Genomic DNA, 14,494 nt, shown 5'->3' with positions numbered 1-14,494 from the left:
AGGCTATCTACCTGAGTAGAATAGAAACCTGCTCTACTCCATACCCATGAAGTATTCATCTAGCCTTCACTTGGAGACCTCCATTGAGAGGGAAGCCAGTTACCACCTAAGGAAGCCATTGCATTTCTGGTTCGGTATCATTGTTGAGAAGCATTTGAGCTAAAGTCTGTCTCTTCTTCATATTGTCTCCTTTCCAGACATACTGGTCCAATGACTATTTCCTCACCTCATCCCACCCTTTCCTACCTCTAGACATCCCCATCACAATAATAATTCACATTTCTATAGTGTTTAAAGGTTCACAAAGCATTTTCCTCATAACACTCCTATGAAGAAGATAAAGGTGAGATTATCAAACCTGTTTTACAGATGAGCAAACTGAAACTCTAAGAGCTTTCAAGAGACAGACATGTGGTTACATAGCAACTATGTATCTGAGGAAGAATTTGAATCCACATCTTCTGACATCAAGTCCACCACTCTCTACTATGGTACTTGGATTATCCCAGGCCAGTCCTTGAAGATAGTTTTCTTCATTTTTTTCCTGTTACTCTTTCTTCAAGATCTGGCTCTGGTGTCCCTATCCCACGCTGTTCTCCCCTCTCCCCACATTGAAAGTGATTTCTCATTCTTAAAATTTTCTAACAACATCTAATCTGAATCTCTCTTTTGTCCTTATCATGTTCTACTTTATAGCATTCTTCTGGGGAGTATCTTTTTATATCCCATTATTAGATTGTAAAGTCTTTGAGTACAGGAACTGTACCATTTTTTTCTAATCTTTGTTCTCCTAATGCATCAGGACATGGTCCACGGTAGGGAATTAATATATGCACATTGAATTGACACAAATTGAATTGAATTCTATTTTTCAGCTCGAGTATGCGTGTGTGTGTGTATGTGTATGTGTGTTTGTGTAAAGAGAAGAGGAAGGGAAGGAAAAAGGGAGGGAGGGAGGGAGAGAGAGAGAGAGAGAGAGAGAGAGCGCGCAATTCCTGAAGATTGTTTTCTTAAGGAAAGTTGTTGAGGCACATCCCCCATTACAACCATGTAGTGAGAACACCTTAGTTCTCACACAGAGTTCCTCCCTCGGATAATGCTTCCATTTCTTGGACGCTGGCAAATTTCCAGATTTGAAGATCTTGGCATCCAACTTTGAGTAGGAAGGCTCAGTGCTTCCTTGAGGCTAGCACTATTGTCTGTCATCTTACAAGCTTCTGTATATAGGAGGCATGGAATGTCAGGTTGTTCAGGTACTGATCCTTAGCTCCCTGACCACAGTGCCCTGCCAAGACTCTGGAAAAGCTGGACTTGGTCCAGTGATATTGAAACTCCAGAGATGCTGGTTGTATCTGGACATACTGGGGCCACACCATCCACCATCTTGGTGATGCTCACAACTTTTTTAAGGGATTCTAAACTCATTATGACATAATTCCAATATAGATGACCCTTCTCCCCCAGTCCACAGAGGTCTTACTCCCCAACCCCACCTCCAAATTATAGAACTATATACTGCATGGGGCCTTCATAAAGTGAAAAGAATGTGACCATTACTGCGCAATGAAGTAGCTTGTTTTTCATCTTTGATCTTCTTCATTCCCCATCACTCCTGGATGGTGTCCTCTGACTCCAGGTGGAAAGGACTTAGGAAGTGGAGCAAAGATTAGGTTCTTAAGGTCTCAGAGAAGCCTCTATCCTTGACCTTGTCTCCATTTCCCTATTCCAACCCAGTAGAATTCAACTTCTGAAGAACCAGTTCTGGAGAGGCAGAGCCAAGGTGGAGGACAAAAAGCAGGCAGTTGCCTGAGTTTTCCCCCAAACCCCTCTGCATATCTTTAAATAATGCCTCAAAATAAATTCTAGAGTGGCAGAACCCACAAAAGGATGGAGTGAAACAATTTCCAGCCCAGGACAACTTAGAAGGTCAGCAGGAAAGGTCTGTCACATCAGGATGAGAATGGAACACAGTCCAGGGCAAGCTAAGCCAGTTCAGACTGGGCCCCAGCAAACCATGAGCACATCTTGGGATGACTGAATCAGTGGCAGCAACCACTGGCAGAAATCGCCATGGTTTCTGGAACTCTCAGTCCACATATGGTAAAGGGGGATTGGATAATTGATCAAAAGGAGATTAGAGGGGTCTCTTTGTTGGCACTGGGGATAGGACTCTGTTGCATTGACCGTATTTGGATTTTAGTTGCAGTCCTGACTCTTAGTTCCAGGGCAAGAAGGAGCACTAGCACACCACAGCTTGAGCCATAGGGGAGTGGGGACCCTCCAGGGTGCTTGTGGTCACTCATAGACCAGTGCATGGTACAGGAGAGTAGTGAACACATCTCTCCCTAGATGACTGCTCCTTGGAAGAACCAAAAACTTACAGGTCCCCAGAATTATCTCTGAAAATAGTTGCACAAAAAACCTCAAGCTTGGGACCATGTTCCCTCCACTCCAGAAGCAGAGCCCTACTTTAGCATAGAGTGAAAAGTCAAGAAATGAGCTGGAAAATGAGGAAACAGCATAAAAAGATCCTGACTATAAAAAAGGGACAGGGAAGATCAAAATTTAAACTCAGAAGAAGACAACAAAGTCAAAGCTCCTACATCCCAAGTTTCCAAGAAAAATATGAATTGGCCCCAAGCCATGGCAGAGCTCAAAAAGGATTTTGAAAATAAAGTAAGAGAGGTAGAGGGAAAATTGGGGAGAGAAATGAGAGTGATGCAAGAAAATCATGAAAAACAAATGAACAGCTTGGTAAAGGAGGCATAAAAAACTACTGAAGAAAACAACACCTTTAAAAACAGACTAGGTCAAATGAGAAAAGAGGTCCAAAGAGCCAATGAGAAGAAGAATACCTTAAAAAGAATTGGCCAAATGGAAAAGAAGGTCCAAAGGCTTCCTAAAGAAAATAATTCATTAAAAGACTCCACCTATCACCTCCTGAAATAGAACCCAAAATGAAAACTCCCAGGAATATTACAGCCAAATTCCAGAGCTCCCAGATCAAGCAGACAAAAAGAAACACTTCAAATGTCATGGACCCACAGTCAGGACTATACAACATTTAGCAGTTTCTACATTAAAGGATCAGAGGACTTAGAATATGATATTGTGGAGAACAAAAGAGCTAGAATTACAACCAAGAATCACCCACCTAGCAAAAATGAGTATAATTCTTCAGGGGAGAAAATGGATATTGAATGAAAAGAGGTCTTTCAAGCATTCCTGATAAAGACCGGAACTGAATAAAAAATTTGACTTTCAAATACAAGACTCAAAAAAAGGATAAAAAGGTAAATAGGAAAGGGAAATCATAAGGGATTCAATAAGGTTAAGCTGTTTACCTTCCTACATGGGAAAATGATACTTGTAACTCCTAAAAACTTTCTCATTATTAGGGTTGTTAGAAGAAGTATATATAGAGAGAATACACAGGTATGAGTTGAATATGATGGGATGATTATCAAAAAATAAAATAAAATTAAGGTATGAGAAAGAAGAATGCACTGGGGGAAGGGGAAAGGGAGAGTCATAATAGGGTAAATTATCTAACATAAAAAGGGTCCAAACAAGAATTTATGATGGAGGGGAAGAAGGGGGAACACATGGGGGGCGGGGATCCCATTAACCTTACTCTCATTGGAATTGACTCAAGAGGGAATAATATACACCCTCATTTGGGTGTGGAAATCTATCTTACCATACAGGAAAGTAGGAAAGGAAGGGGAGGGGGAGAGGAGATACTGATAAAAGGGAGGGCAGATTGAGAGAGATAAAAGTCAAAAGCAAAACGCTTTTGAGAATGGACAGAATAAAAGGAGAGAGAGAGCAGGATAGACAGGGTGGATAGTAGGATAGATAGGATGGGTCAAAATACATAGTTGGTAATAATTACTGTGAAAAAAATTCCTACAGCAAGTTTCTCTGATAAAGATCTCATTTCTCAAATATATAGAAAGTTGAGTCAAATTTATAGAAATAAGAGCCATTCCTCAACTGATAAATGATCAAAGGATATGAACAGGCAGTTTTCAGACAAAGTAATCAAAACTATCTATAGTCATATAAAAATGTTCTAAATCACTATTGATTAGAGAAATGCAAATTAAAATAACTCTGAGCTACCATCAAACACCTGTCAGATTGGCTAATATGCCAGAAAAGGCAAACAAAAAATATTTGAGGGGATGTAGGAAAATTAAAACACTAATGCCCTGCTGGTGAAGTTGTATACTGATTCTGCCATTCTGGAGAGCAATTTGGAACTATGCCCAAAGGGCTATAAAAGCATGCATACTCTTTGACCAAGCAATACCAGGGTGATACAATGTCTGAGTCAGGATTTTAATCCAGACCTTTTTGCCTCAAAGCTCAGGGACCTTGCTATTATAGGGCTATCCACTGTCTTCTACTTCCTTTCTTGTTGTTAGTCTGTCCTTCTCAAAAAGGGCCATGGCATCAAGGAAGTGATAGCGTAACTGCAAGTGAACTGGATTTAAGTGAGGGAGGGCTGTGCAGAGTCACTGGTCTCTTTTTCTCCTCCAGAGCCATCTGGGTCCAATGGTTCTTCCCCTTCTTGACTTCCTTTCTAATATTATCCTAAAGAACATGGCATTCTGGCAAGATGGCAATCCTTTAATGGTGATGGAGAGGATGAGGAGAAAATTAAAACATTTTTTTTGTCATGATTAGTGAAATAATTTGTTGTTTACTTTTCAGAATATTGTAGAAAAATGTACACCAGTCATGAAGATATTGGGTATGATTTTGAAGATGGACCAAGAGAAAAGAAGACCCATCAACCTAACCCCAACATTGATGGCGGATGGGCTTGGATGATTGTCCTTTCCTCTTTTGTGGTGCATATACTCATTATGGGGTCCCAGATGGCCCTAGGTGTGCTGAATATGGAATGGCTCGAAGAATTTCATCAAAGTCGAGGCTTGACTGCCTGGGTTAGCTCTCTCAGCATGGGAATCACGCTCATTGTTGGTATGTCTGTCAGGGTCCTGGAAACACTAGATAAGTAGACATAGCATGGAGATTCTTCTTTTCCCCTTACTAGCTTCCCAGACCTTACTAGCTTCCTTATCCCATTTAGGATTTTCTTGGTAAAGATCCTGGAGTGGTTTGCCATTTCCTTTTCCAGCTCATTTTATAGATGAAGAAACTGAGGCAAACAGGGTTAAGTGATTTCCCAGGGTCACAGAGCTAGTAAGTGTCTGAAACTAGATGAATTTTCCTGCCTCCAGGCTTGGCATTCTATCCTCTATACCATCTACACTATCTTTAATTATCAGAAGAATTAGAGAGAGGACAAGGATTGAAAGTAGTCTCCGTTGGTGTGTGCACATGATGCAAATTACATGCCAGTCATACACCAACTGACTTCTGACTTCTGACTTACCTCTTTTCACCCCAGGTGATTGAGGCCTTTGATGCAGTGTCACCAAAAACAATAGTTATGACGTTATGGTAAGACCCGCATCAGCTAAGCCATATACTATTTCTTGTTTTTTTAAAAATTTTTTCCCATATCTTTTGTCTCATTTCACAGGTGAGTACCTCAGAGATCATTATCCTTATTTTACAGATAGAGTAACTGAGGTTAAAGAGACTAAGTGACTTGGCCATTCTCACCAAGTTAGTGTGTATTGAAGTAGGATTTGAATCTGGAGGATTTGGGTCTTCCCATCTCCAGCACTCCAAAATACTTCTCTATGAATGCATGAATGCATTTATTAAGAAATATGGAAAGCACTGTACTAAGCCCTGGGGATAGAAATGAAAAAAGAGAAAGAAAAAACAGTCCCTACTCTCAGAAAGCTCACATTCTAATTGGTAGGAATGACAGAAAAAAAGAAAATCCAACTGCAGGGCAGGCCTGTCAGGTTGATGGCAAGGGTAGCTTCTGTGGGGTGTCTGGGAACAGAAAGTCAAGGAGGAAAACACGGAGAGCCTAGAAAAAGGGAAGGTGGTAAGGATGAGGACCTTAGGATGCAGTGCCCGGGCTAATGGTAAAGCTTGGTGGTCCTCTACTTCCCAGAAATGAGTAGTTAATCACTTCAAAAGTTAGGAACAGTCAAGCAACCCAGACTAGGTCTCAACAACCCCAGGACCAAAGGAAATGCAAGGAGAAATGGTACCCTGGATAGAGGCGCATATTCCTGACATCTGGCCAGCCTGGACAGGTCCTAAACATATTTTTATTATTGTTATATTTTTTAATTCCAGATATAAAAACCACAAATTTTGAAAGCCTAATTTGTAAAATATTTATAAGAAGCCCTAAATTTAAATTATGTCTTTTCCAAAAGGGATATTTTTACCTTCCCAGTTATTTCTGTAATGGTAATTGGAACAGATAACTTCAAAGACTTCATCCAGCTTAAAATTCATGGTTTTATGAAGTTAATTTAACTATCTTCAATAATATGCTGATTTTATCTAGATGTTAACACAGCATTTTTTCGTAGGTCTGGAGTTAGAAGTCTACAGCGATTATATCATCTAACCCCTAACTTGATGGCCTTCTATGGTTGTGCACCTATTTTTAGATCTCAGATTTAAAGGTAGAGGGGATCTTCAAGGCCATCTAAGTTCTCACTGAAGAAACTGAGGCCTGGAGAAATTACGCTTTGTTGTTGTTTCGTCCATTTCAATCATGTCCAACGCTTCATGACCTCTTTTTAGGGCTTTCTTGGCAGAGATACTGGTGTGGTTGGCCATTTCCTTTTCCATCTCATTTTACAGATGAGGAAATTGAGGCAAATAGAATTAAGTGACTTCCCCAGAGTCTCACAACTAATATCTGAGGTCAGATTTGTGCTCCAGGCCCTGAATGCCTTTGTATCCCACATACAATCCAAGTTTCTTTTCGACATGATACTCCTTGAATCCTAGCATTTACCATTTTTCTTTTTGGGCACTAAATTCAAAAGATATTTTTTACTCTAACATTAAAAAACATAAAAAAACTGTAACATAAAAAAAACCCAGTCCATTGGAAGCATTTGCTTATGAGCAGTTTCTGGAGCATAGGGAATATAATCAGACCATTGAAAGTGGCCTTTTCAATTCTAAAAAGGCCTATTACTAGACAACTGACAAGCATGAGTTTCCCCCCACACCTTTACCCACTCATTAGAGTTTCATTTATATAGTAGAGTAATTTGGGTCTAGAGTCATCAAAATCATTGTAAAAGATACAGAAAAATGTCTTTAACCTTTATCTTAAAATTCTTTAGGATTTATCATCATTTGCCCTTAATAGTTCTTATCAGAAACCCAGAGGGTCCCAGGACTGATCATGTGGTCATTACCCATCTTCATGCCTATCTTTATTTTAAAATGTTTTTCTGCTGCCAGATTGTCTCCAAGATAGGGTGAACAAATGCAATCGCTGATTAATTCTCCATCATCACTGTGTTTAAGATTCAGGCTTCTCATGCATTTATGGATTACCGTCAAAGATAGCCATTAGCAAAGCAAAGCTATATGTATCAAGTAAGGTAATAGAGTAAAGCCCTTAGTCAAGTGTCTGGCACAGAGAGAGCAATATTTAAAAGTCGCTGGTGTTGTTATTCTGTTTCTATGCAGATCTTTAATTTTGCCTCATTTGGGGATGAGGCAGAGGTTCCGTGTAGATTAATGCTGACACAGCACCTTCCCTCTGCCCCAATTCCCACCATGAAATTCAGGCTGCTGGGGTTTGTAAGAGGCTCCGATGGAATGTAGGGTTAGGCAACTCTCCAAAAGGCCTAGAGCAATTCTCAAAAGGAGAATGACGAGGCTATAGCTTGCCATAGGTCAACTAGGGGGTGCTACAGAGTATAGAGAGCAGGGTCAGGAGCAAAGGAGATTCATCTTCCTGGGTTCAAATCTAGCCTCAGGCATTTCCTAGTTGTGTGGCCCTGGGCAAGTCACTTCACCCTGTTTGCCTCAGTTTCCTCATCGGTAAAATGAGCTGGAGAAGGAAATGACAAACCACTCCAGTATCTCTTGCCAAGAAAACCCCAAATGAAGCCACAGAGAGTTGGACCTGACTTAAACCACAGAACAACACAAATTGTCATCCTAATAAACAATATACACAACCTCATATTTTGCTTGATGGATGAGCCTATGAAGCAACGGACCTCTGGATAGCAATTCAGTATTCACTCATTTTCATGTGAGAAATATAGACAACAGGGTAACCAGAGGAGCCACATTTGTTGCATTAAATAATAATAAAAATAAACTAATATTTATGAAGATTCAGCTGGGTGGCATAGTGGATGGAATGCTGGACCTGGAATCAGGAACACCCAAGTTCAAATACAGCCTCAGCTAGTGGTGTGACCCTGGGCAAGTCACGTAACCATTGTTTATCTTTGCTTATGGAATAATAACTCTACCTCCCAGGGTCGTTATGCAAATCAAATGAGCTAATATTTGTAAAATGCTTTGTAAACCTTGAAGAACTGTATATTATATATACTATTATATAATATCCTATATAGTATAATATCACATAGGCTATATTTGACACATTAGTTGATATATTACATATATTATCTCTATTATTATCTATATCTATATATTATCTCTATTATTACATATAAAATAGATATCTATTATATATGATATCTATTATATGTTACATCTATTATATGTTATATAACATATTTATTATTATATATTATTGTTATATTATATACCATACCTGTTATAGGATATAACATCATATATCTATTATTATATTTAATATATTATACCTATTAGTATGTATGATATTACATATTACATCTATTATTATGATATATACCATACCTATTATTAGATATATTATATCTATTACTACATATCATATTGTACATTATATCTATTATTATGTAGCCCTTTAAGGTTTGCAAAGTGCTTTCAAATATTAACTCATCTGATCCTCACAACGGGAGGTGGGTGCTATCATTATCCTCATTTTAAAAATAGGGAAACTGAGGCAGACAGCATCACACAACTAGTTAATGTCATAGGCAGGATTCTAACCCAGGTCTGTTGGACTCCAGGTCCACCACTCCAGCACTGGTCCTTGTTGTATAACTCTTAGAAAAAAGGATAAATCAGCATATTTACCTCACAGGATAATAAACATAAATAGGGATGGGATAGACCTTAGGCTGAGCTCACTTGGCCCAACCTTAGCTCTTGTTACAGATGGGGAAACTGAAACACAGAGCTGTTAAGTGACTTGCCCAAAGTAATAGATGGGAGAGCCAGGACTGGAATATATAATCTGAATCCAAAGTTTTCCACTGAAATTCACCATGTCTAATCTACTTAAGTCAGGTAGAGAAACCTCAGAAAACTTTATACATTTCTTGACAAATGACATATCAGGTGTTCTTTCAGATAGATTACTGGAAGTGAGCTGGTTTGAGTTTATTTGTTTGAATGAGGTTTTTTTTTTTTTAAATATTATACAGAATTAGCAAGTTGGCAGGGTCGTCAGAGGTCAGCTAGCTCAACTGTTACCTGAATAAAAATCTCTTCTACAATATTACTGGCAAGTGGTTTTCCAGCCTTTGCTTGAAGACTTCCAGTGAAGGGTTTCCTATTAATAAGTAGCCTTTATATATCACTTTAAGGTTTGTAAAGTACTTTCCATATATGATCTCATTTATCTCATAAAAACTCTAGGAGGTAGGTATTATTATCCCCATTTTACAGGTGAGGACACTGAGGTTATCACATGCCCAGGTCCCATAGCTAGTAAATGTCTAAGGTAGAATTTGAATTCAGGTCTTCTCTATCCACTCTATCCATTGTACACCTATTTGCACCTCTTGAGGCAGTCCATTCCATTCTAATTGATTTAAAAGTTCTGAACATCCAATCTAAATCTTCATCTTTCCAACTCTTACCCTAGCTTTAAGAAACTTTCCAAGTTCCATAACAGCAACTATTATGTTTTAAGGCAATTTGTTTTTAGTTGCATTCTGGTAAGGCTTTATTAGGGAGGAATGGTTCATTCTTTTTGATGTTCCCTGACAGGACCTTTCATTGGTTTGTTCATTAACACATGTGGCTGCCGCAAGACTGCAATTATTGGAGGGATTCTGAATGCCCTGGGCTGGGTGCTGAGTGCCTACGCTACCAACGTGCATTATCTCTTTATCACATTTGGAGTGGCTGCCGGTAAGTGATGTACCTGCCCGGAAATCGAGCTTCCTTATTTTTATTGTGCCTTTTAGCAAAGGGGTTGATTGTGGAGGAGAAAACATCCCTCTAAATCACCTTACTCTATGTTCTCTCATCTTTCATAAGAGTAACAAATGCAGTGAGTGTGATAGGAAAGGAAAGAAAGTTCATGTTGTCTTTTCTTGGCACATGGGCAAGACTTCTGGGAAGGCTACAGTGGAAGCTTGGTGCTGACTGCCCCTCTAAAGCCTTCCCCATAAGAGATGGGCTGTCTCAAAGTATGTCTCTATCCTGTCTGCTTACTGCCTTGCTTCCAGAAAATCCCTTGGCTTTAATAAGCCCCCTCCATGAGGTCTTTCCTGATTTTCTCAGCTGTACTAGTGCCCTCCTCAATTGCCTTAGCATTTATTTTGTATTACTTACTTTTAATATATTCACGTATATATAAAAACATACATATAAATACATACATATACATGCACATGTATTGTCTTCCTCTTCAAACTCTAAGTTTTTTGAGGGCAGGAACAGTTTCATTTACGTTTTTGCATCTCCAGCACATCCTAAAAATGAATAGTCATGGCACACAGCCTGGCACATAGTAGGCACATAGCACGTAGTAGGAACTTAACAAATGTTTATTGATTGGTTAACAGGTATTTAATAGATGCTTGTTGAATCATCAAGTATTCACATTTTAGAAGGGAATTAACTCAGGTTACAAAAGAACTAAACAATAAATTATTTCTTGGGCATACAGATATAATGCTTTAGGCCTAGAAGGGACCTCAGAGGCCCTCTGGTCCAAGGCCTTCATTTTCAGATAAAAAAACTGAACAGACTCGTTCAAGATGACAGAGTTAGTATGTAACAGAGAGGGAATTTGAACTTGAGTCCTCTGGCTCCCAAACCAGTGCTTGTCCTACTGTACTAATGTGTTTTCACTGTTACTTCTTTGAAAGAGGAGCTCATTCAAGGGTAGGCAATTGGTTTAAATGAAACATATGCATTAAGAAAGTTTCTCATTTGATTTCTGTACCATGACTTGAAGTACAGCAGTTTTTCTCCCTATAGTCATGTTTGACTTAGTGAGATATCAGTAAAATGCATGTGTGTTTATGTGAGCAAGTGTGTATTTGTGTATGTATATATGAGTGTGTGGGCATGTGTGTGTGTGTGTGTGTGTGTGTGTGTGTGTGTGTGTGGAAAGAGGCACTTCAAGAAGTCCATCTGAGGCAGAATGTTTATTCAGGAGTGTGGAGGTTTCAAGTGGTTTCCGGGTGACCCACGTGTGCTGTGTGGTTCTGCTGCTACGGCCCCCCCAATTTCCTCTGGCAAAAGGCAGCTTCCTGTATCGTGTTTAGTTCTGACCACATTATGGTGTACATTTGGCCTCTGAACGTGAACTACAGAGTTTGAATGACAACATCTCTGAAAGTACATCTTTGTTGTTGCAAAGCATTTTAGTGGCTAATCTCCTCAATCTGGTTACAGGATCGTAGGCTCTCAGAGATGGAAGCGGCCTGGTCTTACCCATGCTAAAACATACCTACATCTCTGGGCCTCACTTTCCTCATCTGTAAAATACTAGGGCTGGATTAGTTGGCTTTTAAAACCTCTTTTGGCTCTAAATTTAGGTGGTGCCGTGGATAGAATACTGGGTCTGGAATCAGAAGACTCCTCTTTGTGAGTTCAAACGCAGCCTCAGACACTTACTAGCTGTGTGACCCTGGGTAAGCCACTTAACTGTTTGCCTCAGTTTCCTCATCTGTAAAATGAGCTGGAGAAGGCAATAGAAAACCCCTCCAGTATCTTTGCCAAGAAAGCCTTAAACGCAGTCTCAAAGAATGGGAAACAACTGAACAACATTTATATGGTGCTTACTATGAGCCACCACTGTGCCAGGCACTTTACATTTGATCCTCTTAACAGCTCTTGGGGGTGAATTCTATTATTATCCCCATTTTACAGAATAGGAAACTGAGGCAATCAGAAGTTAAGTGACTTGCCCAGGGACACACAGCTAGTAGGTGCCTGAAGCCAGATTTGAACTTAGGTCTTCCTGAATCCAGGCCCTATGCTCTCTCCATGGCAACCTTCCAATGAGAATGTTTTCATGTTCACCTCCCAAAACCACATGTTATATCAAATGTTCTACAAAGATTGTGAACGTTTCTTTGGAACTGAGATTAGTCACATCATCCTTTGCCCTTTGGCTGCGTCAAACTGAAGAGAACTTTGCAGAAAAACAAGCCAGCATTAGCTTCTGAGAGCACAAGGAAAATTTAACACTTAACATTCAGAGTTATCAAAATATAATGTTCTGTATCTAAAATGTTCATTATGTTCTCTTTATAATCAGACTTAATTCCAACAATAATCAGAAAGACAGCTGTACTTTTAGGTTATAAATTACCTAGCTTAACAAAATTTTAGCTTCAGACCAAAGAAGACAGCCAATCTGGAAGGCAAGAAGACCTGCGTTTAAATCCTGCCTCTGACATATTGGCTGTGTGATCCTAGATAAGTCACTCAACCTCTCAGTGCATTTGACAACTCTGTAAGATTACATGTTGCAGAGAAGGTGCCAATCAACATTGGTAACAACAATTTCCTCACTTGGGAGTTCCCTATCCCACTGAAATTATAGGTCTAATCCGTTGAGGTCAATAATTTGCTGAAAAAGCTGCAGTAAAGAGGGAAGATTATGAGATTTCCTATTAGAGGATTTGTACTTAAATCCCAAGCCTGACCCTTACTAGTATGTCACTTTGGTTAGGTCATCTTTTCCCCCTGTATAGGCTGGGCTGTGAAAACTCATGAATGAAAAGATGGAGGAGGATTTACTTAGTGTTTTCTCTGTTTAAAGAACTGTTCTGAGTGGATACACATAGAAACGTAAGCACATCGTGCTCTCAAGAAACCCATATTTATTTTACCAAGGAAGACCTCAAGTGTTCAAGATGGCAGGTGGCCTACTGCTCATGGCTTCCACAGGTCAGGTTCAGTTACATCATACACCAAATACTCCTAGTGCACTGGCATTAAAAACTCACTGTATTTGGCACTGGGGAGACAAAAAAAGGCAAATTCGCAGCCCCTGCCTTCACGAAGCTCATAATCTAATGATTATTTCATTATTATATAACAAGTGTAAACAAAACACATACAGACTAGAGAGAAGGTCTTCTCAGGAGACTCACGACATCTGAGATTCCATCTCAACAGACACTCGCTCTCATCCTAGTTGTACTCCAGTAAACAGTGTTTATGAGCCGTTTTCAGGCAGCGAGGTGGTGTTGTAGATAGAGTTAGGAAGACCTGAGTTCAAATCCAGCCTTAGACACTTACTAGCTGTAAAACCCTGGGCAAGTCACTTAACCCTCAGTTTCCTCTTCTGTAAAATGAGCTGGAGAAGGAAATGGCAAACCACTCCAGTATCCTTGCCAAGAAAACCCCAAATGGAGTCATGAAGAGTCAGACACAACTGAACAACACACAAGCTGCTTTGGCGAAATTAATTCCTGCGTTTGGTGGCTAGCCTTCTAGCAATAAGCCTCTCGACACTTAGTCTGATCTTTGAATGATAAGGGGATGCTCTGTCCACTGGGCCATTTTTAAACTCTTTCATTTTATCAGAGATTTCGTTCCATGAACATAGCCTTGCAGAAGACAAGGTCAATTTCCTTGCCATATAGGAAAACCTCAGAGTAGAATATTAACTTGAGAGAAGTTCAGACCTTTTTCAGCTGAGGCTGGGACATATTTTCATTTCATCAGGGGTTCTCAATCTGGAATCTGTGAACTTGTTTGTTTGTTTTTTAATTGGGGGTGGGGTGAGGCAATTGGGATTAAATGACTTACCCAGGGTCACACAGCTAAGTAAGTATCTAAGGCCACAACTGAACTCAGGTCCTCCTGACTCCAGTGTTCTATACACTGCACCACCTAACTGCCCCCAGAATATTTTTAACAGCTTTATTTTAATATGATTAGTTTCCTTTTGTAAGCCTTTGTATTTTACCTAATACATTTAAAAACCCTGTCCTGAGAAGGGGTTCATATGCTCCACCAGACTGCCAAGGGGCCATAACACAAAAAAGATGAAGAATTCGTGCATTATGTGGAGATTTCCACATAATTTATTTTAATGGGAATCAGGACTGTAGCTTACTCACCCAAACACATGGATCTATTAAAAGTGCCCTCCTGAGAGGTTGCATGAAAACATTTTATTGCTTCATTTCACAGGAGTGAGGTTTTTGACATTCATTTATATTTTCAAGGTACCTTTAAAATGAAAGATGAGTTA

The 14,494-nt window shown here is 39.6% G+C and overlaps 1 protein-coding gene across 1 annotated transcript in view; it reads left to right on the top strand.

Annotated features, from left to right (window-relative positions):
• Nucleotides 1-14,494, top strand: part of SLC16A14 (solute carrier family 16 member 14) — a 44,452-nt gene that overhangs the window by 11,083 nt on the left and 18,875 nt on the right. The window contains exons 2-3 of the mRNA XM_072618114.1: nucleotides 4,720-4,992; nucleotides 10,036-10,179. Of these exons, the coding sequence (XP_072474215.1) occupies nucleotides 4,720-4,992; nucleotides 10,036-10,179 (417 nt within the window). The remainder of the gene's footprint in view (nucleotides 1-4,719; nucleotides 4,993-10,035; nucleotides 10,180-14,494) is intronic.

Source organism: Notamacropus eugenii, chromosome 6, assembly GCF_028372415.1.
Source record: "Notamacropus eugenii isolate mMacEug1 chromosome 6, mMacEug1.pri_v2, whole genome shotgun sequence".
Classification (NCBI taxonomy): domain Eukaryota; kingdom Metazoa; phylum Chordata; class Mammalia; order Diprotodontia; family Macropodidae; genus Notamacropus; species Notamacropus eugenii.
This window is presented reverse-complemented; position numbering and strand designations above follow the sequence as displayed.